This window comes from Felis catus, chromosome B4 (assembly GCF_018350175.1).
Source record: "Felis catus isolate Fca126 chromosome B4, F.catus_Fca126_mat1.0, whole genome shotgun sequence".
NCBI classification, from domain to species: domain Eukaryota; kingdom Metazoa; phylum Chordata; class Mammalia; order Carnivora; family Felidae; genus Felis; species Felis catus.
The window spans coordinates 42763500-42786957 of NC_058374.1; the positions used below are offsets into that span (position 1 = coordinate 42763500).

The 23458-nt window shown below is 38.6% G+C and overlaps 1 protein-coding gene and 1 pseudogene across 3 annotated transcripts; one reads left to right on the plus strand and one right to left on the minus strand.

Moving 5' to 3' along the window:
• Window positions 1-566: 566 nt before the first annotated feature.
• CLEC6A (C-type lectin domain containing 6A) lies at window positions 567-22160 on the minus strand. Of its 3 annotated transcripts, XM_045061327.1 has the most exons (7): window positions 21524-22160; window positions 20701-20793; window positions 19140-19241; window positions 13834-13985; window positions 3154-3269; window positions 1627-1801; window positions 567-747 (listed from the first exon to the last, which is right to left on the minus strand). In XM_045061327.1, the coding sequence occupies exons 1-6, from the start codon at window positions 21552-21554 to the stop codon at window positions 1657-1659; spliced, it is 639 nt and encodes a 212-aa protein (XP_044917262.1). In that variant the 5' UTR covers window positions 21555-22160; the 3' UTR covers window positions 567-747; window positions 1627-1656. The 3 variants fall into 3 exon arrangements, with proteins under 3 accessions (XP_044917262.1, XP_019690017.2, XP_023112517.2); XM_019834458.3 differs by having other exon boundaries at window positions 567-1801; window positions 21524-22159; XM_023256749.2 differs by lacking the exon at window positions 20701-20793 and having other exon boundaries at window positions 567-1801; window positions 21524-22157.
• On the plus strand, window positions 11101-11225 carry LOC123378966 (annotated as a pseudogene).
• Window positions 22161-23458: the final 1298 nt, after the last annotated feature.

A 23458-nucleotide genomic window follows, 5' to 3' on the forward strand; every position in this document is an offset into this window, starting at 1 on the left:
TCTGGATTGACAGTTTTCAAATTATTAGTAGAGCCGAGCATCTCTATAAAAACACATTTATTGGATTCTGTATTTCCTCTTCTGTAAAATGTTTTTTTTTTTATTTTTTTAACAATTTATTTATTTTTGAGAGACAGAGCACAAGTGGGGGTGGGGGGGCAGAGAGAGAGGGAGACACAGAATCCAAAGCAGGCTACAGGCTCTGAGCTGTCAGCGCAGGGCTGATGCAGAGCTCGAACCCATGAACTGTGAGATCATGACCTGAGCCGAAGTCGGACGCTCAACCGACTGAGCCACCCAGGCGCCCCTGGAAAATGTTTAAATATTTTGCCCAAATTCTGTCTTTTCTAATTGATTTGTGACAGTTGTTTATATGTTCTTATGCAGTATTAATACTGTATTAGTGACAAGTATTTAAGATATCTTCAGGGCACCTGACGGGATCAGTTGGTAGAGCATGCAACTCTTGATCTCAGGGTTGTGAGTTCGAGCTCCCATTGGGTGTGGAGATTACTTAAAAAAATTAAATCTTTAAGAAAATAAAATAAAAGATCTTCTTGCAGTTCAACTTTTAAAATTTTTCTTTATAGTGTTTTGATGAACATGAGTTTCATATTTTTATTGTAGAAGAATTTTTAATTATTTTGCTTCTTGGAATACACATTTTGTATCTTTATAAGGAAATTCCACTCTGGCGGCCAGACTCCAAGATTGTCCTCAATGATTCTCACCTTCTGGTGTTCACACCTTTGGATAGTCTTCTTATGTATTTAAAAAAATTTTTTTAATGTTTATTTATTTTGGAGAGACAGAGAGAGAGAGAGAGACAGAGCATGAGTAGGGGAGGGACAGAGAGAGGGGGAGACACAGAATCTGAAGCAGGTGCCAGGCTCCGAGCTATCAGCACAGAGCCCGAGGCGGGGCCTGAACTCACGACCCGTGAGATCATGACCTGAGCCGGTTGGACACTCAACCGACTGAGCCACCCACGTGCCCCAGCCCTCTTCTTTATTATATCAGGTTTGGTCTGTGTGACCAATGGAATTATGGTGTTTGGCTTTTGAAGCTAGATCACAAAAGACATTGCTGCTGTCAGTTGCTCTCTTGGATTACTTGCTGTGGTGGAAGCCAGCCAACATATTGTGAGGACGCTCAAATAACCCCAAGGAGAGATCCCTGTGGTGAGGCACTGAGGCTTTCTACCAATAGCCAATATGAAATTGCCATGTGAGTGAACTTTCTGGGAAGCAAATCCTTCAGCTCTTGCCAGGGATTCCAATGACTGCAGTCCCAGTCACCATCTTGGCCAAAAGGGCTTTTAAGCGGCATTTTGGTGAAAGAAATTCATAATTTTCAGAAGTTACTTCCCTATGAGTCTTCTAACAGACAAAATAGTACAGTTTCTGGCCCAAGGAGTGTTTGCAAACAGAAATATGAAGAAAGGAAAGAATGAAGAACAAATTAAAGAGAAAACGAAGGAAGAGTTCATCTTATCATTAGTGAAGAAGAGGAAACTAAAAGAGGGATGATTGAAGGCAGAAGGGTATCTGAATATTTCCACGAACCTCTGTGACAAAGATTATACATAAGCGTAAGAGGAAATTATCATTTTATGATAGGTCTTAACTTTAAAGGTGTCAGTGAATAAAGTTCCACTCAGAGATAAATCTTCTTCATCTCACATATTGAGTTTCTCTTAGTATCACAGAAAACATCATTCCAGCCCCATCCTCTGTTTTCCCAGAAAACTATTGAAGCACATTCCTCTGCAGAAAAATTGGGCTCATTCTGGTGCCATAATCTAAAGAGAAACAAAAAGGCAAAAGTCTTCTTCAATGAATGCATTGCGATTGATTAGAAAGTACGTAGGGTCAGGGTTGAACAATGAGGTTCAGAGTGACAGAACATCCCAATTATTGCTCTCCTCTTCTCATATTGCCCTCCTCAAAAACCTCAAGTGTGGATACATACCTTTACTCTTGTTCCTCTGTCACTCCCCTGGCAACATTTGTATGCAATAGAGTGTCCTTGGACCTTCCCCCCCCCCCCAGATTCTGATCTTCACTTTTCTCATCTATTCAGAGCCCTTATCCCAACCTAAGTTATTAAAAAAGTTCCTCTCTTAGTAGCCTGTAATGAAGGGGCTGCCTTATCATTTGTGTACTCTTAAAGTTTGTGTACTCTTATCACGTTCCTAAGTTAGTTTCTCTATTCTCATGGATCAACACTAAACAAGTGTCAGGGAGAAGTTACCCTGCTTCCAAGGACTCCTGTGGTAGGAGGTGAGGGTGTGGGTAGGACCTTATTTTTGGAATGAAGAAACTGGATTTTATTGCTGGCTTACTTTGATCTTAGAGAAGTAACTTACTCTCCCAGGTATTAGATTCTTCATCTATTAAAAATAGGAATCAAGGGCAACTTGGTGACTCAGTCAGTGGAGTGTTCAACTTTGGCTTAGGTCAAGATCTCATGGTTCGTGGGATTGAGCCCACATCGGGCTTTAAGCTGGCAGCACAGAGCCTGCTTGGGATTCTCACTCTCTCCTCTCTGTCTCTGACCCTCCCCTGTTTGTTCTTTCTCTCTCTCTCAAAATAAGTAAATAAACTTCAAAATTAAAAAAAAAAAATAGGAATCACAATAAGGTCTCCAAATGGATCACGAGATTGTGTGAAAATCAAATGAGACAATGTACAATTAAATGGGTTTTTAAGCCACAAATAAATAGTATTATTATATTATTATCCCATCAGAACTGAACATAGTTCTTCCCTGGATATTTTAAATCGTATTAACTGGAGAAAAATTTGATTGAAGTGTCTACATGTGTTTAGAGGCAGTAAAATGTAATGGCTGAGAGCGTCACCATCTTTGGAGTTAGGTCGACATGAAGTTGAGACCTGGTTTTTCATCTTACTAGTTTATCGACATTGAGCAAGTTATTCAATTTTTTAACCCATAAGATGAGTTCTAAAAAATAAGCTTTCACGAAGTTTAAGTGATATAATACATGTCCTTAGTAAGAGCTTACTGTTAGAATCTGTTATCATTGTTACAATTGTAAATATTAGCACTAGTGATCGCTACCAACAGAATTCCCCTAACTTTTCTACCTAAACAAGGCCCTATGGGTCATTCATCTGATTCGGCACTCACCTGACATTTTCCTTGTAAGGTGTCTGATCAATCCATTGCCAATTGTCATTCCCTTGTGTATCTGAGAGTCCCAGAAAATAAGACAATGATTCATTCAGTTGCTGGACAAGGAAATTCTGCATGAAGGAAAGAAGGAGTCATAGACTGCAATTTCCTATAACTCTAACGCGAAAAGAAAATGTGAGGCATGATGAACAGTCACACGACAGCACGTTGGCCAAGAAAACAAGCCAAAACACCAACAAGATCACAGGAGGGGACGACTCCTAACCCACCCATCTCAGGCAGAATTGATTCTTTTTTTTTTTTTAACCAAGAGACGGAATTCCTTTAAAATTACATGTCAGTTTTTGTACTTTTAGTCATTGTTTAATTTTATAAGTTCAGAGGTGTTTCGTCTCATTTCTGATTGTTTACCAGTGAAATCGCATTGGGGTTATCAAATTTTACATTTCCCTATTCTCCTAAGAAGTACTTCTCTAGGAAGTGGGAAATTATCTGTAAAAGTTAAACATAAAGGAGTGCTGACTGGGTTGTAACAGTCGTGATTTTACCAGAGAGAGTGCATTCGAGTGGAAGAGGGGCAAAAAGAGGAAGAGCGAGAATCCCCAGCAGGTTTCTCTTGGGATTATCTCTCTCTCTCTCTCTGCCCCTCACCTGCTGGCTCTGACTCTCTCCCTCTCAAAATAAACAAATAAACTTTAAAAAATAATAAAAGGGGCGCCTGGGTGGCTCAGTCGGTTAAGCGTCCGACTTCAGCTCAGGTCACGATCTCGCGGTCCGTGAGTTCGAGCCCCGCGTCGCGCTCTGGGCTGATGGCTCGGAGCCAGGAGCCTGCTTCCGATTCTGTGTCTCCCTCTCTCTCTGCCCCTCCCCATTCATGCTCTGTCTCTGTCTCAAAAATAAATAAAACGTTAAAAAAAATTTTTTTTAAATAAAAAATAATAAAATAAAATGGCATCCTTCTGCAAAGAACTAGGATTGTTAACTAACTGTTATAAAATAGGTTGGCACTCGTTGCCCAAGACTGGTTTTCCTTGGGTTTCTGCTAAAACAACCTTAGCGGTTTCCTCCATTGAAAACAACTCACGATTGCAAATGCCACTATCTCGCAGATATTCGAACTTTTCGTTTCAGCTTAGCCATATATTGTATGAATGTATTAATCTTAGCAGGAGAATGTTTTCTATGCCTCTATTCCAGTGAATAGACCAAGTACCAGATAAAAGGAGTAATTTTTAAAGTATTAATTCTAAAGACTTCTAAAAAGACAAAAAAAAAAAAACCCATAATGGCCTAAATCACTTATCCAGAAGGTATACATATTGTACTTTAATTCCATATCACTTTATTATTGAAAGCAAACACCTCTTACTTGAACTTACTTTATCACAACATCCAATGTATGCAAGTCCGTGCTCTGTCAAAATTAGTATCTAATGAAGACACGGTTTCGTTTACTGAGAGCCAAACTGAATGTGATGCTTTCAAATGAACTCAATACTTTTATTTATTTATTTATTTATTTATTTATTTATTTATTTACTGTTTATTTTTGAGAGAGAGAGACAGAACATGAGCGGGGGAGGGGCAGAGAGAGAGGGAAACAGAATCTGAGGCAGGCTCCCGGCTCCAAGCTGTCAGCACAGAGCCCAATGCGGGGCTCAAACTCATGAATCGTGAGATCATGACCTGAGCTCTTGCTGGACACTTAACTGACTGAGCCACCCAGGCACCCCTGAACTCAATACTTTTCGAAGCGTAATTTATGTGTTCCTGAAGTTTCTAAATAGTATAATAGCAATTTGAGATGAATAATACCTTTTTCAGAGAGGAAGGAACAAAGAGAAAATAAGAAAAAGAAAGCAATTTGAATGCAATTTCTCTTTTCTTTAAGGGCTCTGAATTTTGCTATACATACAAAGAGATATTCCTTTGTTTTGTGTGCAAAAATATGCTATGGAACTCTATAGAAAACAGGGTGCTTTATAATAGATTCTGAAAAATAGTCAAATAAATTTGGCAATATTTTCTCCTGAGCTTTATTAAATACTGAGAATGCTTCTTGCAATATTCTATGTGGACATTTACTTTTGTTTCACTATAATATAAATTAACATTGTCAAAACAGACATTCCTCAAATATAGATGATGATTTTGAGATGTTTATATCTAGTAGCCAATGCCTTACAATTAACATGCATGCATATTTAAAGTAAAAGTTAGATTGAGTCTTACTACATTGAAATTTTTCATTTTGTCAGCTGAGAACTGTATATATGTTGTTTTAGAGATGATTCGCCCTTAAAAATATTGACCTTCCAGATGATTGCCATTTCACCAAACAAATCAAAATGCTTGTTGATTGTATGATTAAATGTTGACACTCCTTTGAGAATCTGAGTGTGGGGAAAAACAGAATTTTGAAACAGAAATTGTTAATTATTTGCTTGGGAAAGTCCTAATACAGAGAATTAGGTGGAACCAGATTTCATTACACGTGTTCCATTCATTCATTCATTCATTCAGCAGAAAGAAAATGGAAGGACCGTACGGATTTCATCATTCTATTGTGAATGCTGAAAATAAAGAAAGATTGATATTTTTCCATGTAAAATAAATAAATATTTACTTTTACAAAATGAAAAATGTCTTTTGAAAAATGTACCTGCTCCACTGACATTAGCAAGATGTTGGAATAGGAAACCCCAGGTCTTCATTCCCCCAGGTAGACACCAAAGTTAACAATACACAGACCAACTTGCCTTTATGAGAACTCAAGAAACCAGTCAAGACATTGCAGGGCCCTAGGCAAGTGCGAAGCCAAGCAGAGCTGGATCAAAGTGGGTATGAAAGTTTGTTGAATTTACCCACCACTTCATGGGCAGACTACAAAGCAATCAGGAGAAAACGGCCAGCCCCCAGCTTCTCTCACAGGAAGGAAATACACCCAATGCTCTGGCTTTTCAAGGGGGGTGCTGGAGGGACTAGTTTTTGCCTTGCTTGAGTGGGAGTCCTGGGACTGACTTCCTGCCTCGGCTCCCACCGCTATGTGTGTTGCAACTAGTCCCTGCCACAACATAGGCAAATGCAGCTGGCCCTCACAGCAAAGTCTGTGCATACAACCAGCTCCAGTCACTACCGCTGCTCGCCCTAATCCCCGCTGGACTTGAAACTACCACTGAGACACCATGAGTCCTTGTACCCTCTGTGGACCTCCCACAGTGCTCTCTAAGGACCACAGAGCTGTCTGCTGTGTAGCCTAGGGATCTGGGCCAAAGAAACTTCCTTACCCCCAGACCCTGTGCTTTCACAAGCCCCCATCCTTGATGCCCTGCCCCACTAGACCTAGGTCACATCACACTCCAGTGTGTCTCTACCCAGAGGTGAAAGTCTTCCCTTAGTTAAATCAACCCATAAAGTCTGGATAAGAGATTTTTGCTTATTTAAATGTGCAGACACCTAGGCAAAGTACAGGAATCACAAATGTGTGGAAAACGTTTCCACCAAAGGGATAGAGTAAGCCTCTAGTATAGTTCCAGGGAAGTGGAGATCAGGAATTACCTAACAAAGAATTCAAAATAATTGTTCTTAAGATGTTCAGAAAGCCCTAAAAGAAAAGAGAAATTGCATTCAAATTGCTTTCTTTCTCTTATTTTCTTTATTTTCCTTCCTCACCCTCTAAAAAAGATATTACTCATCTAAAATTGCTATTACACCACTTAGAAACTTTAGGAACACATCTACACTAAAAAAAAGAAAGATCACTAAAAAAAAAAAAAAAAAAAAAACCCAACAACAACCTAACTTTACACCTCAAATACTTAGAAAAAGAGAAAAAAAAAAAAACTAGGCTCGTTTGAGCTTAGAAGGAAGGAAATAATGAAGATCAAAGCAGAAATAAATGAAATAGAGACCATAAAAGACAAATGAAGTCAAGAGCTGGGTTTGTTTTTTTTTTTAAGATAAAATGGACAAACCTTTGGATAGACTAAAAAAAGTGAGAGGATTCAAATAAATAAAATCAAGAATGAAAGAGGGGACATTACAATTGACACCACAGAAATACAAAGGATCATGAGAATACTATGAATTATTATATGGCAAAAATTAGATTATCTACAATAAACAAAAAGATTCCTAAAAATATATAACCTACAAAGACTGAATCATGAAAAAATAGAAAATCTTAAAATACCAATAATGAGTAAGGAGACTGAAAAATAATTAAAAACCTCAGAACACAGAAAAGCCCAGGACCAGATAGTTTTACTGGTGAATTTTAACAGACCTTGACGAAGAATGAATACCAATCCTTCTTGGACCCTTTCCAAAAAATTGAAGAGAAGGAAATACTCCAAAATTCATTTTATGAGGTCAGCATTATCCTGATACAAAACCAGACAAGGATTCCACAAGAAAAGAAAATAACAGGCCAATGTCCCTAATGAATATAGATACAAAAATTCTCAACAAAATACTAGCAAACCAAATACAACAGCACTTTAAAAGGATGGGCACCTGGGTGGCTCAGTCAGTTCAGTGTCTGACTCTTGATTTCAGCTCAGGTCATGATCCTAGGATCATGAGATCAAGCTTTGTGTCAGGCTCCACACTGACCATGGAGCCTGCTTAAGATTCTCTCTCTCTCTCTCTCTCTCTCTCTCTCTCTCTCTCTCTCCCCCTCTGCCCCCTCCCCCACTCACTGTAAATAAATAAATACATAAGTATATAAATACATATACATAAATACATACATACATACATACATAAAAGGATTAGACACCATGATTGAGTGGGCTCTATCTCTGGGATGCAAGGATGGTTCAACATATTCAAATGAATAAATGTGACACACCATATTAATAGAATGAAAGATAAAAATTATATGATCATCTCACTAGATGCCAAGAATCACTTTACAAAATTCAACATCCTGCCATAAAACAAACAAACAAAAACAAAAAACAAACAAACAAAACTCATAACAAATTGGATATAGAAAGTATGTTCCTCAATATAATAAAGGCCATATATACAACAAGCCCACAACTAACATCATAGTCAGTGGTGGAAGGTTGAGACTTTTTATCTAAGATCAGGAAGAAAACAAGGATGCCCACTCTCACCCCTTCTATTCAACATAGTGCTGGGAGTCCTAGCCAGAGTTAATTATGAAGAAAGAAGAGAAAGAAAGAAAGAAAGAAAGAAAGAAAGAAAGAAAGAAAGAAAGAAAGAAAGAAAGAAAGAAAGAAAGAAAGAAAGAAAGAGAAAGAAAGAGGGAAAGAAAGGAAGAAAGAAAAGAAAAGAGAGAGAGAAAGAAGAAAGGAAGAAAGGAAGGAAGGGAGGGAGGGAGGAAGAAAGGAAAGGGAAATAAAAGACATCCAAATTATAAAGGAAGAAGTGAAATTCTGTTTGCAGATGCTATAATCTTATATATAGAAAATCTTACAATTCCACCAAGAAATTATTAGAATTAATAAACAAATTCAGTAAGTTGTAGAATACAAAAATCAGTTGTGTTTTTAACAATGAACTACCTGGAAAGGAAATTAAAAAGCAATCCCATTACAATGGCATAATAAATACTCTACATAATACTAATAATAAAATACTTAAGAATAAATTTATCCAAGGAGATTAAAAATCTGTACACTGAAAAGTATAATACATTGATGAAAGAAATTGGGAAAGACACAAATAAATGGAAACATATCCCATGTTCATGGATTGGAAGACCTAATATTGTTAATATGCCCAGATTATCCAAAGCCATCTGTAGATTTAATGTAATTAATCTCTACCTATTAAATACCTATAGCATTTTTCACAGAAACAGAAAAAACAATCCTAAAGTTGATATAGAACCATAAAACACCCCAAATACTTTAAAGAAATCTTGAAAAGAAAGAAAGAAAGAAAGAAAGAAAGAAAGAAAGAAAGAAATCTTGAGAAAGAATAAAGGTGGAATCGTCACACATCCTAATTTTGAACTATATTACAAATCTATAGTAATCACAACATTATCGTATTGGCATAAAAACAGGAACATAGACCAGTGGAACAGAATAGAGAGTCCAAAAATAAACCTATGCACATACAGTAAACTAATATATGACAAGGGAGCCAAAAATACTCAAAAGATAGTCTCAATAAATGGTATTGGAAAAACTGAATAATCACTTGCAAAAGAATAAAATTGGACCATTATGTTATTCCACTTACAAAAAACTCAAAATGGACTGAAAACATATGCAAGACCTGAAACAAACTTCTAGAAAAAGAAACGTAGAGGAAAACCTCCTTGACATTGGTCTTGACGATGAATTTTTGGATATGACACCAGAAGCATAGACAAAATTGAAGTGGGACTACATCAAATTTAGAAGTTCTGCACAGTAAAAAAACAAAACAAAACAAAAAACAATCAACAAAATGAAAAGGCAACCTATGGAATGGGAAAAAAATTTTGGCAAACCAGCTACAGATAAGGTTAATATCCAAACTATATAAAGAACTTACACAACTCAACAACAAAATTAAATTAAATAATTTAAATCCAATTAAAAATGGGCAAAGGGCCTGAATAGACATTTTTTTCTTTTCTAATTTTTTTCTTAATGTTCACTTATTTTTTTTTAATTTTTTTTTCAACATTTTTTATTTATTTTTGGGACAGAGAGAGACAGAGCATGAACGGGGAAGGGCCAGAGAGAGAGGGAGACACAGAATCAGAAACAGGCTCCAGGCTCCGAGCCATCAGCCCAGAGCCCGACGCGGGGCTCGAACTCACGGACCGTGAGATCGTGACCTGGCTGAAGTCGGACGCTTAACCGACTGCGCCACCCAGGCGCCCCAATGTTCACTTATTTTTGAGAGAGAGAGAGACAGGCAGACAGAGCATGAGCAGGGTAGGGCAGAGAGACACAGAATCTGAAGCAGGCTCCAGGCTCTGAGCCGTTTGCACAGAGCCTGATGCGGGTCTCAAACTCACAAACCATGAGATCATGACCTGAGCCAAGTCGGAGGCTTAACCGACTGAGCCACCCCAGCGCCCCAAATAGATATTTTTTCAAAGAAGACATACAACTGGCCACTAGGTATGGAAAGATGTTCAATATCACTAATTGTTAAGAAAATGTAAATCAAAACCACAAGGAGATATCACCTTACAGCTGTTAGGATGACTAATCTCAAAAGATACGAAAGAAAATAAATGTTAATATCGAAAGATAATAAATGCCATCAAGAATGTGGAGAAAAGGGCACCTATGTGCCCTGTTGATGAGAATGTAAACTGGCACAGCCAATAGGGAAAGCAATACGGAAGTTCCTCAAAAGATTGAAAATAAAACTTCCACATGATCCGGCAATCCCTCTTCTGGGGATTTCCAGAGGAAATGAAACCACTATTTTCAAGACATAGCTGCAACCCCATCTTTATTGCGGCGTTAATTACCAAACCCGGACATGAAAACAACCTAAGAGTCTATAAATGGGTGAATGAATAAAGAAAGTGTGGGAGATAGTACAGCGTAACATGACTCAGCCATAAAAATGAAGAAGATACTGCCCTTTGTGACAACATGGATGGATGTTAAGGGCACTAAGCTAAGCGAAATAAGTGAGGGAGACACAAGTACAGTACGATCTTACGCGTGAATTCTAAAAAAAAGCCAAACTTACAGAATGAATAAATCACAGGGATAAAAGGCTCAGCATAAGGAATATAGTCACAGGTATTGCAACACTATTGTTGGGTGAAAGACGGTAGCTACCCTTGTGCTGACATAGCATGACATATAAACGTGTCAAATCACTATGTTTGTTGACACCTGAAACCAATGTGACAGTGTGTGTCAACTGTACTCAAAGAAAAAGTAAATTAATTAAATTACATTTATTTCATTTCAATTAAAAAGCCACGTATAGAAATAGACTATAACAGTCTACGGCCGTACCACCCTGAACGCGCCCGATCTCATCTGATCTCGGAAGCTAAGCAGGGTCGGGCCTGGTTAGTACTTGGATGGGAGAAATAGACCATGACCGTGGTTCAGGTGCTGGAGTGCGGGGGAAATGGGAAGATGGTAATCATAAAGTTCCAGCTTCTAGTTACAAGATGAATCCAAGTTCTGGAACTGTAATGTTCAGCACGGTGACTATAGTTAACAATGCTGTGCTGGATCCTGCAAAGCTGAGAAGAGAATAGGACTTAAATCTTCCAACCGCAAAAACAAATGGTAATTACGTAAATTGATGGATGTGTTAACTAACCTTTTGAGGGAATCATTGTGCAACACATACATACATCGTCCTCACATTGCACACCTTAAGCTCATACAATTTTATATGACAATTATATCTCTTTAACGCTGGAAAACCGCCGTTGGAACTAATACACAAATTCAGGAAAGTTGGAGGATGCAGCATATACATGCAAAAGCCAGGTGCGTGTCTATGCAATAACAATAAGCAATATAAAAAGCAAATCAAGAAAGCCACCTCACTTACGGTAGCGTCGAAAGAACAAAATACTCAGGAATAAACTTAGCAGAGAAAGCGGAAATCTTATAATTTGAAAATTACACAACAGTTTTAAAGAAATCAAAGGAGACACAATTTTTTTTTAATTCCAAGTTTTTATTTAAATTCTGATTCGTTGATACATATGGTAAAACTGGTTTCAGGTGTAGAATTTAGTGATTCATCACTGACATACAACGCTCAGTACTCATCACAAGCGCCCTCCCTAATACCCACCACCCGTTTAACCTATTTCCCTCCCTCCTCCCTCCACCAACCCTCAGTTTGTTCTCTAGAGTTAAAAGTCTCCAATGGTTTGCTTCCCTCTCTCCTTTTCTTTCCCTTCCCCAATGTTCATTTGCTTTGCTTTTCCTAAAGTCCACATATGAGTGAAATTTGTCTTTCTCTGACGGACTTATTTCACTTAGCATTATAATACTCTAGCTCCATCCATGTTGTTGCAAATGGCAAGATTTCATTCTTTTTTATGGCTGAATAATATTCCATGGTGTATGTATACATATGTATGTATGTATGTATGTATTGAGATACGCACACACACACACACGCACACACACACACACACACATACATATATCTATACCACATCTTCTTTATCCATTCATCTATCTATGGACATTTGGGCTGTTTCTATATCTTGGTTATTGTAAATAATGCTGCAGTAAACATAGGGGTGCCTATATCCTTTCAAATGAGCATTTTCATATTCTTCACATAAATATCCAATAGTGCAATTGCTGGATCATATGGTGATTCTATTTTTAATTTTTGAGGAACCTCCATACTGTTTTCCCCAGAGGCTGCATCAGTTTGCATTACCACCAACAGTGCACGAGGGTGCATGACAGAGTCTTACTATTGCTAACCATTAGAGAAGTGAAAATTCAAAACCATAATGGAATATATAATCTCACACCCATTAGGACGGCCGCTATCAAAATAAAAAAGAGAAGAGGGGCACCTGGGTGGCTCAATCAGTTAGGCGGCCGACTTCAGCTCAGCTCATGATCTCATGGTTGGTGAGTTCGAGCCCCCCATTGGGCTCTTTGCTGACAGCTCAAAGTCCGGAGCCTGCTTTGGATTCTGTGTCTCCTTCTTGCTCTCTCTCTCTGCCCCTTCCTGACTTGTGCTCTGTCTATGTCTCTGTCTCTCAAAAATAAATCAACATTTTTAAAAAAAATTTTTAATAAAAAAGAGAAGAAAATAACAGGTGCTATCAAGAATGTGGAGAAATTGGGATCCTTGTGCATTCTTTGTGGGAGTATAAAATAGTACAGACACAATGTAAAACAGTGCAGTTTCTTCAAATAAGTTAAAATTAGAATTACTATATGATCCAGAAATCCAACTTCTGGGTATATATCCAAAGTTACTGAAAGCAAGACTCATGGAAACATTCGCACACCCATGTTCACTGCAGCATTAGTCACAATAGCCAAGAGGTAAAAGCATCCCAGATGTCCATCAACACTTGAATGGATAAATGATACGTGGTATATGCATAATGGAATATTAGCCTTAAAAAGGAAGAGAGTTCTGTTACTGCTACAACATGAATGAACTTTGAGGACATTATGTTACATGAAATAAGGCAGTCACAAAAAACCAAACACTGTGTGGTTCAACTTATACGAGGTGTCCAAAGGAGTCAAACTCATTGAAGTTCGATAGAAGGGGGGTTACCGGGGACTGGAGGTGGGGGGCAATGGAAGTTGCGGTTAAAAGGGTATAGAGTTTCACTTTTGCACGATGAAAAAGTTGTAGAGATAGATCTTTTTGCAACAATATGAATATGGGTAACACTACTGAACTCTACATTTAAAACCAGTTCAGGGGCGCCTGGGTGGCGCAGTCGGTTAAGCGTCCGACTTCAGCCAGGTCACGATCTCGCGGTCCGTGAGTTCGAGCCCCGCGTCAGGCTCTGGGCTGATGGCTCAGAGCCTGGAGCCTGTTTCCGATTCTGTGTCTCCCTCTCTCTCTGCCCCTCGCCCGTTCATGCTCTCTCTCTATCCCAAAAATAAATAAACGTTGAAAAAAAAAATTTTTTTTAAATAAATAAAACCAGTTCAGATGGTAACATCCGTATTTTCTTCCACAATTAAAAACAGTTTAATGAAAAATAAACACAAGTACCTGCTCTGCTTCTGTGTTGATCACCACCAAGTGAGCACCCATTGCAACACAGTTCTGTTCACTCTTTGACCAAAAATTCTGCTCAGTAGAAATGAAGTAGCAGCTGGAACCAAATGACTTCCAAGCGCATGGGCAACATGCCCAGACATTCTCTGTGTTGCATGAAAGAGAAGAATGAGCGCGAGACGGCACGAATAAGATTAAAGAGGTATGTTTCATACACATAAAATTCCAAGAATCTGCATTTCTTTTCTAGAGATGGGTTTCTTATTCCACGTATTTACTGTTTCCTTGAATTATATAGCTTGGAGCCATAGATCTGCTTTTAAATAAACATTGTGGGGCGCCTGGGTGGCGCAGTCGGTTAAGCGTCCGACTTCAGCCAGGTCACGATCTCGCGGTCCGGGAGTTCGAGCCCCGCGTCAGGCTCTGGGCTGATGGCTCAGAGCCTGGAGCCTGTTTCCGATTCTGTGTCTCCCTCTCTCTCTGCCCCTCCCCCATTCATGCTCTGTCTCTCTCTGTCCCCCCAAAAAATAAATAAACGTTGAAAAAAAAATTTTTTTAAATAAATAAACATTGTTTAGCATTAAGCCCACAATATTTAAGCCCTAAAGTTTACCTGCATAATTGCTCTGGCTTTCTTGCCAAAAAAAAAAAAAAAAAAAAAAAGCTATTATCATTGTTTTTCCCTGTCCTTCAAATCCTTTATACATTAGAAACATCAAGGTCTCTCAGGATTTCAAATGACCCGCGCAGGTGAATAATTTGAGCAAATAGGTATACATACATATATAAGATACATATATATGTGTGTGTATATATATACATATATATAAATAAATAACAAGTCATTTAGATTTGTTGAGGTCTGAGTGTTTTTAAAGCTATTTTAATATATCTGGTCTTCTCGGGCTTAATTTTTTGATCCACATTGTTAAGATTCATCTGTGTTGCATATAGGTCTATTTTATTTATTTTGTATGTTATTACATCATTAAGGGACGACAAACAATGTACAGGCTTTTTTATCTTTTATAATACTATAAGTTGGATGAAAGAGGCCACGTCTCTATCATTTTAATATTAGCCACTTGTAGAAATCTATCTCAAGTATGTGTTCTGTTCATTAGTTTTTTTTAAGTTTATTTATTTATTTTGAGAGACAGAGAGCGAGCAGAGGAGGGACAGAGAGAGAGGGAGAGAGAGATAATCCCAAACAGGCTCCACACTGCCAGCACAGAACTCCACATGGGGCTTGAACCCATAAACTGTGGGATCACGACCGAAATCAAGAGTCAGATGGTTAACCAACTGAGCCACCCAGGCGCCCCTGTGTTCTGTTCATTATTAAAGACTGCATGGGGCGCCTGGGTGGCGCAGTCGGTTAAGCGTCCAACTTCAGCCAGGTCACGATCTCGCGGTCCGTGAGTTCGAGCCCTGTGTCAGGCTCTGGGCTGATGGCTCGGAGCCTAGAGCCTGTTTCCGATTCTGTGCCTCCCTCTCTCTCTGCCCCAACCCCGTTCATGCTCTGTCTCTCTCTGTCCCAAAAATTAAAAAATTAAAAAAAAACGTTGGGGAAAAAAAAAAAAAAAAGACTGCTTTTCACAGCACTCCTCAAAGCATGTATTAACGTTATTATTTCAATTTAAAAAGTCTGATTTGGCTGACTGTTTTGATGGTCGGTACCGTCTTGGTCAACTAAATTATATACGGCAAACATTTTGCATATGATGAATGTGCTGAATCTCTAGCTCTGGGGTTGACAAGAATATTGATAAATAGAAGCACTTGTCAAAAAGGTACACTAACATTAATATTTTGTGTTCCCAATTGCTCTGAGAATAATGGACTGATCAAGTACTTTGACTAAAAAACAGTACCTATTAAGGTACCTATTAAAAAGCAGGTGTAATTAGAAGTCATTTGACAAGAGTTACTAAAACCTTTTCTAGTGTACTACCTTGAAATTGAGAAAGCAAATGACTACTAAGAAATAACAACCTTTTGCAAATTATCCCATTTATTATTCTTTACTCTCAACAACACTGAAGAATAATCTAATCAATGCTCAGTTAACACACCATTAAAATAATTTTTGATAACAGAAAACTGGATGATTTTTGGCAAATAACTTTTAAAAAGTTTAAAAACTGGTGATATTCTAACAAATCACCTTCTATTCCTACCTATTTATATAAGTAAGATTTATTGGTATGTGTCACTAAATTGAAAAATAGGAACAGAACTGATGTTGAATTCTATCTCATTCTAGTAATATTAGGATACAACTGATTGTTTTTTAAAAATTTTTTTAATGTTTATTTATTTATGAGAGAGAGAGAGAGAGAGACGGATGGAGGGGCAGAGAGAGAGGGGAACAGAGGATTTAAAGCTGGCTCTGCACTGACAGCAGTGAGCCAGGTGCCAGGCTCGAACTCACAAACTGCTAGATCATGACCTGAGCCAAAGTCAGACATGCAACCAACTAAGCCATCCAGGCACCCGACTGATTGTATTTTTTTTTAAGTCGTTAAAAGATTTTTTTTGAACTCATTAAGAGATGAGTTGTGGTGCTTCGGGTAAGCTCGAGCCCCGCTCTGGGTGAGCCCATCTCTCTCTCTCTGTCTCTTTCTGCCCTTCATGAGATTCACTCTCTCTCCCTGCCCCTTGCTCAATTGCGCCCTCTCTCTAAAAAAACAAAACAAAACAAAACACACAAAGAGAGACAGAGAGAGAGAGAGAGAGAGAGAGAGAGAGAGAGAGAGAGAGAGATGAGCTGGGGCACCTGGGTGACTCAGTTGGTTAAGTATCTGACTCTTGATTTCAGCTCAGGTCATGATCCCTGGGTTGTGACATCAAGCCCCACCTCGGGGCTCGCTTGCAATTCTCTCTCTCTTCCCCTGCCCCTCTCCCCAGCTCGTGCTCTTTCTCCCTCTCTAAGCTAAATCAAAAAAGAGAGAGAGGTGAGTTTCTAATAGTTTTATTTTATTGGTAATAATTTGTCAAAATTTGTAATAAATGTGATGTATTGAATATTGTATCCTCATAATGTGGATAAGTCAATGATACGTAATGATAAGTCAATCTGGAAGAAATTTTATAACATGTAAAGCCTAATGGCCCTCAGGAAATGAAAATATCAAACATATAGTACATATTTTAGAAAATCAAGGAAGTGTGATGTAAACATTAGTTGAAGAGGGAAAAAGAATAATGTAAAACATTCAACTGTTAAAGAATACATACTTTTTTTTTAATGAATGATGGTAGTATTTCAACACCAGCAGAGAGATTTTGAAAGGAGTTGCAAGAGTTTTGTGTTTTAAATGTCAATACTTACAATATTTTATTTTTATTTTTTTAATGTTTATTTCTTTTTGAGAGAGACAGAGACAGAGTGTGAGCAGGAGAGGGGCAGAGAGAAAGGGAGACAGAATCCGGAGCAGGCTCCAGGCTCTGAGCTGTCAGCACAGAGCCTAACGCGGGGCTCGAACTCCCAAACCACGAGATCATGACTTGAGCCATAGTTGGACGTTCCACCCACTGAGCCACCCAGGCGCCCCAATACTTATATTTTAGAACTTAAACCCTTCATTTCTACAACTTGGTAAAAAAAAAAAATTTAATGTCAAAATAAATTGTATAAGAGGGTATGTAGTTTTTCAAAATCCTTGTTGGGACCTGAATTTGAAAACTACAGGTCTAGGTAGAGCTCAGCTCTACTGAAGAAACTTTATCCGGGCATCTGAACATCTCAACACTCTGACTGGGACTCAGGGGGAAACAAATTGGAGAAGACACCCTGAGACTATCAATTATTTCTTAACTGCAATCGAAATGAAAATTTTGTGTTTAGACTTTTGCTCTTCCTCTTCATTGTAATAAGAATTTGAAAAGATATTGTTAACATTGGAGCCCTTTTTATTTGCTGATACGGTATTAAGTAAAATAATTTTATCATATAAGCTTGAATCGTGTAACTTAAATTAGTTGTATTGATGAGCTTAGTTGGCCATAAATAATACCAGGTTGGGTATTTTTTTTTAATTTTTTTTTCAACGTTTATTTATTTTTGGGACAGAGAGAGACAGAGCATGAACGGGGGAGGGGCAGAGAGAGAGGGAGACACAGAATCGGAAACAGGCTCCAGGCTCCGAGCCATCAGCCCAGAGCCCGACGCGGGGCTCGAACTCCCGGACCGCGAGATCGTGACCTGGCTGAAGTCGGACGCTTAACCGACTGCGCCACCCAGGCGCCCCCAGGTTGGGTATTTTTAAGGAATAAATTTGCAGTCTCTTCTGCAAATGTAGGGTTCATTTCATTAATATCCATCTCTGTCTCGTTCATTTCAGAACCTTCTGAAGGCAAAGGGTAAAGCACCCATGGCTGCTTCCAAGAAGGCATTCTTTAAAACTCCAGTTGTTGGAGTGCCTACCTCCTGGTAGAATTGTCTCCCTCTTCAGAAGGGCCAGCTCCACAATTGTTTGACAAAAGAACCCCAAGGTAACAAGAGAAGCAGAAGTCAGGGAGAGTAAAGAAAATCCTCCCCAACCACCCCATGTACCATATTGTTGCCAAATAACATAAAAGGGAAAATTCCAACATCTCATAGAAATACAAAGAAACATCTGCCCTCTTTTTACCCCTCATAGGTTTCGGCATAGAAGCAGAGGATTGGATTATTCAGTTCTTGAAGTAGCAAGAGTCTGAAATCTACTTGGATTTTTTTTTTTTTCTTGGAAAGAGTAAGGCCATAAAGACTACTACAAACATGTACTTTACCTTTTTTTGACTTTCTTCACTAGATACAGTGTGGGGCAAATTATGATTCTGCATTCAACTGCCCCAGCTCTTCACATAGGAAGTTACCAGGACTGTATTTTACAGTGAGGGCAATCTCATCCTGAGCCACATTCCAGGATTCACACTGACCAGTAATAAAGCTGATGCTTGGCATGCAGATGGCTATTACTGAGAACTTTAGATAAAAAAAGAAGATTTTATCCATTTGATCAGGATGCGGTTAATGTGAAAGGAGAACTGTTATGAATAACTTCCAGTGTTAGCTTGAGCAAAGTACATGGTATGTGTTGGTAGCATTTATTGAGATCAAGCAGTCTGGAGGAAAAATTGTTTTGAGGATGAATCTACAGCCTGATATGAACATGTAAATTTAGAGATATCTTAAAGCAGAGACTTTATTTTTTCAACAACAACAAAAAAAAATGGAATAAACCAATGTTCAACTTGACCTTGACCTCTCTCTGAGAAAAGAGAAAGTCTGGTTAGGCATTGCAACACCTTACCTCTCATGCTTGTCCCTTCACTGAAGCAGGTTAAACCTGAGTGGCGTGTGTGTAGTTCAGACAGCCTTTGGCCAGTTTTGCCATATGTAAGATGATAAGTCACTGTGAAGGAAGCAGAAGGATTAGTATTCATCATTTGTTTTTATTATAGAGAGTCATGCTCTATATCTCTTGCCAAGCTGGCTTGCTTCCAACCCCCACCAATCTCTTCTCTCTAGGCAAGCTCATAAACACTACGCTGAATTACGACTTGTTTGTATTCATTCATTTTGTTTATTTAGATGCCTGCCCGTTTATTTTTTGGTTCTTTCCCCACTGGAATTTAAGTTCTATATTCTCGGGCAGAGATTTGATCTGTTTTCCACATCAATCGATCGCAAACACCTGGAACAGTGATGGTCACAGAGTAATCAATAGATATTTTCAGACTCACTGGCTGTCTGTTTCTCCTTAATGTTAATAATCCTGAAGCAAGCTTGCAGGTTATTTTAATATTTTCTAAAATTTCTGACTGTTGGTAGCTACAGATAAACGTATGGGGTAAATAACAACCAAGGGGAGCTTTTCAACATTTAGACATTTTAAATGTCTCGGATAAAGATTCACTTTTATGCTCAAGGGTGTGTGCCTTTAGCATAAGACCTATTCTCTCTCAGGTTCTGCCATGACTCTTCACTTACTTTTTCTTGCCCTTCTACTACTGAAGCTCAATACAGTCAAGACTTTCTGCCTTGGGTCCTGAATATCCGCTTCCTTTCATGAAATAACTATTCTTAAACCTCCTTCTCTTTTGCACTTGACCATGAAAAGTAAAGCAGATTTTAACTTAGGTGATAACCGTGTCTTAACAAAGGCTGTGAGACTGGTTTACATCTCAGAAGGAACTTCAAACGTGGCCCATTTGACATAGGTAGTCACTTTCACTCCCTCCCAGACTATTCAATATTATTTTTAATTACGTTATCAATGAAGAGAGGACCAAATTGTAGCTTAAAGAGCAAAACGATCTTTGAAACTTCTCACAAAATGAGCTTGAAATATTTACTTGGAAGTAAATTGAACAAGGAAAACAAAACTTCATTCCCTTATATCTTCAAGATTGCATTTGAAAACTTTTTCGTCTCATACTGGGAAAGACTCCCATGTGAAAATCAAAGAGCCTAATCTATACTATGATTACAAAAGTAATTATAGTTGAAGTCTCAAAATAGAGGGCTTTTTGCCCAGAGAACAGTGATCACTAGGGAACCCGGTAGTGGATGATGTGTCTTAAAGGATGTCTACAACTAACACACATTCATATGTGAGGCCATAGTGGGGAACGTGTTAATAAAACCAGGTAAAGTAGATCCGGAAGCAGAGTCAATTATCAAAAGATGGAAAAAGAGGAGGGAAGGAAGGAGGAGGAGGAGAAATCAAATATGGTATTCCAAGTAAGAGCTAACATATTAATGAAATTTAAAAAAACAAAAACAAAAACAAAAAACATACCCTAGGAAATCTTTATAGAACATGATAGGAAAAGGAATCAAGGGAAGTGGCACCTGAGTGAAGAACTTACCCACACAGCTCACAATGAAACAAGCACTGAGGAGTGCTATGGAAATCACAGCAACAGACCAGAATCTTACTTGGGACCGCCATACTGCTTTCTCTGTCAGACCAGCAAGACAAAAGCAGTTATCAAGAAGCCAGGAAGTGAAAATTTTTAGGAAGCTTAGAGCAATGAAGAAACCAGATGAAGAATCTCAGAGTAATTAAAAACCTAAAACAAGAGAGAGCTTAGAAACTCCCTCAGAATAGGGGTTCCTGGGTGGCTCGGTCGGTTGAGTGTTGGACTCGACTTTGGCTCAGGTCATGATTCCAGGGTCATGGGATTGAGCCCTGCATTGGGATTCTCTCTCTCTCTCTCTCTCTCTCCCTCTCCCCCTCACTCCCTCTCTCCCTCTTTCCCTCTCCCCCCACTCATGCTCTCTCTAAAAAATAAGGGCAGTGGGGCGAGGAGGACTCTCAGAATAAATAAGCAAGTAGTGGCTCTGTAGTCCTAAACAATCTGGGCAAAACTCACCCTCAGCCAACCATAATTCCCGTTTCTTTATTCTTTCTTCTTAAATATTATGCTAATCCATTGAGTCTCTGTCTTGCTGAAAACATCACTTTACCTCCCTCTTGCCATACCACTGTATTAATATTTGGTTTCTTACTTTTTGAAGTGCTTCTGGCTCTGAGGAATTATTCTTTCTTTCAACTTCCCATCACTCTTACTACAGTGGCCCAATCTTGGTCCCATCAATCTGTGGTCTACCCCTTGTTTCCAAATGACCTTTATCATCTCATCATATACTTCTGCCTTCCTCTCTGGAACTGAGAAAAGGAATACTCACCTCTATCTTGAGGTGGCCCTTCTCGTACCATTATCTTCTGTATTCGGAAGATTCAGGAGGCTCTTTTTCACCACTTGCTCTGAAGATGTCACCAGAGCTCTGCTTCAGTCAAAGAGGTCAGAGCTCTGAGAAACTGCTAAACACTCTTATGAGGCTAAGGGACTTCTGGTAAAAACTGTATCTTGAAGAAGAAGTTGTGGTTTGGATAAGTTTCAAGTTATTTTAAAAATACTAGGAGAAATAAGAGCAAATTGAGAAACATACCCCAAACTGCTCACTGGAACTTTGACATGAATTTCAGATTATGTGTCAATTCCTGACATAAGATTTCTGATTCCTATTCTGGTGTGCAAAATAGAAAATTTCATATGCCCTAAAAGAAATTTATTTGTAGGCCTTAATTTAAGTGCTCCCAAGCCAAATTGGATTTTATGTAAATTTTAATCCATGTATTGAAGAGGGTCTTAGAAGTAAGCAAAAGTCTGATTGACTAGATATGGCCTCAATAATAAGGGTTAATATAGAAATTACATAAAGATCTATAGACATTGCTCAGGAATATGATCGTAAAATGGAAGATTCTGGAATCTATCTGCAAAGCGATGAAACATTCTTATTGCATCAAGACCAATATTGGGCATAGGTTAGTCATCTTTTTTTTTTTTAATTTTTTTTTTTACATTGATTTATTTTTGAGAAACAGAATGAGACAAAGCGTGAGCAGGGGAGGGGCAGAGAGAGAAGGAGACACAGAATCTGAAGCAGGCTCCAGGCTCTGAGCAAGTGGTCAGCACAGAGCCTGATGCGGGGCTCGAACCCACAAACTGTGAGATCATGACCTGAGCCGAAGTCGGACACTCAACCGACTGAACCACCCAGGCGCCCCAAGGTTAGTCATCTTTTCTTATCTCCCTGAGTAGGTAAGGGGGAGCTTGAAGTGGTATAACAGCAAAGACAGCCTTCATTAATTTCTTCTAATTACTCAGGAGCTTGGGGATCCTTCAAAACATACAGTCTCTAGAATGTAGACTTTTCTCTTTATTAATATCACAAATATCTCCACATTCTCAAGTGAGCAGTCTTGAATACAAAAAAAAAAAAAAATCCTAATGTGAACAGGTGCATACTGTACTCAACAAGCTTTTAAAGTGATGGCATAGTTACAGTGAATGATAAAATAGATATTGAGAACAGTAGTAAAAGCCCAGAAAATTCTCCCTGGGGTTGGTTAGAGAGATACAACAAGTCGTAAGAGGGGAAGGAGAAGTGGTTATAAAACATATGCATCTGCCTCCAGTTCCCCTCAGAGATCAAGAAACACAAACCCAAGGTATGAGATGGTCCAAAGAAAATTTGTAAACTTTATATATAGGAAAATCAGTTTAAAGACCTATTTGCTCATTGCCCATCTCCAGTATGTGCTCCCTAAGTCACTTTCTGGTCTTGACCACTGGCAGCCCTGTGCTCCATTTTCTTTTGTTCTTTTCATTCCTTATACATTTCTAGATTACAGTAGCAAGACTTTGAATAGAGTGCTGAGATGATATGAGCAAAGGCAAACAGGATCAAAACAAAAAACAAAATAAAAAATTAATAGGGAGAATGGGAGATTAGATCAAAAGGAGACTTGTGGTAGGTTCAGGTCAGATGTACAGACAAATATGGGATATTTGAGTCTAATAAGGGAGCCATGCAAAAACTAGCAATGGAAAAGATAATAACTTGTACGGATTGAAAATAAAATCACATACTGTTAGAGTCAAAATGCATATTGTCCTTTGGACTTGAACTCTTTGGAAGGGGACCTCAGGAGTGAATCAGCAATTTGAAACAAATGCTTTTAAGAAAGCAGCACTGTGTTGCCCTTTTGAAAATTACTGTCCATGATTGAACTAAGCAGACCTAGTTTGATTCTCCTGTTTAAGAATTTAGATA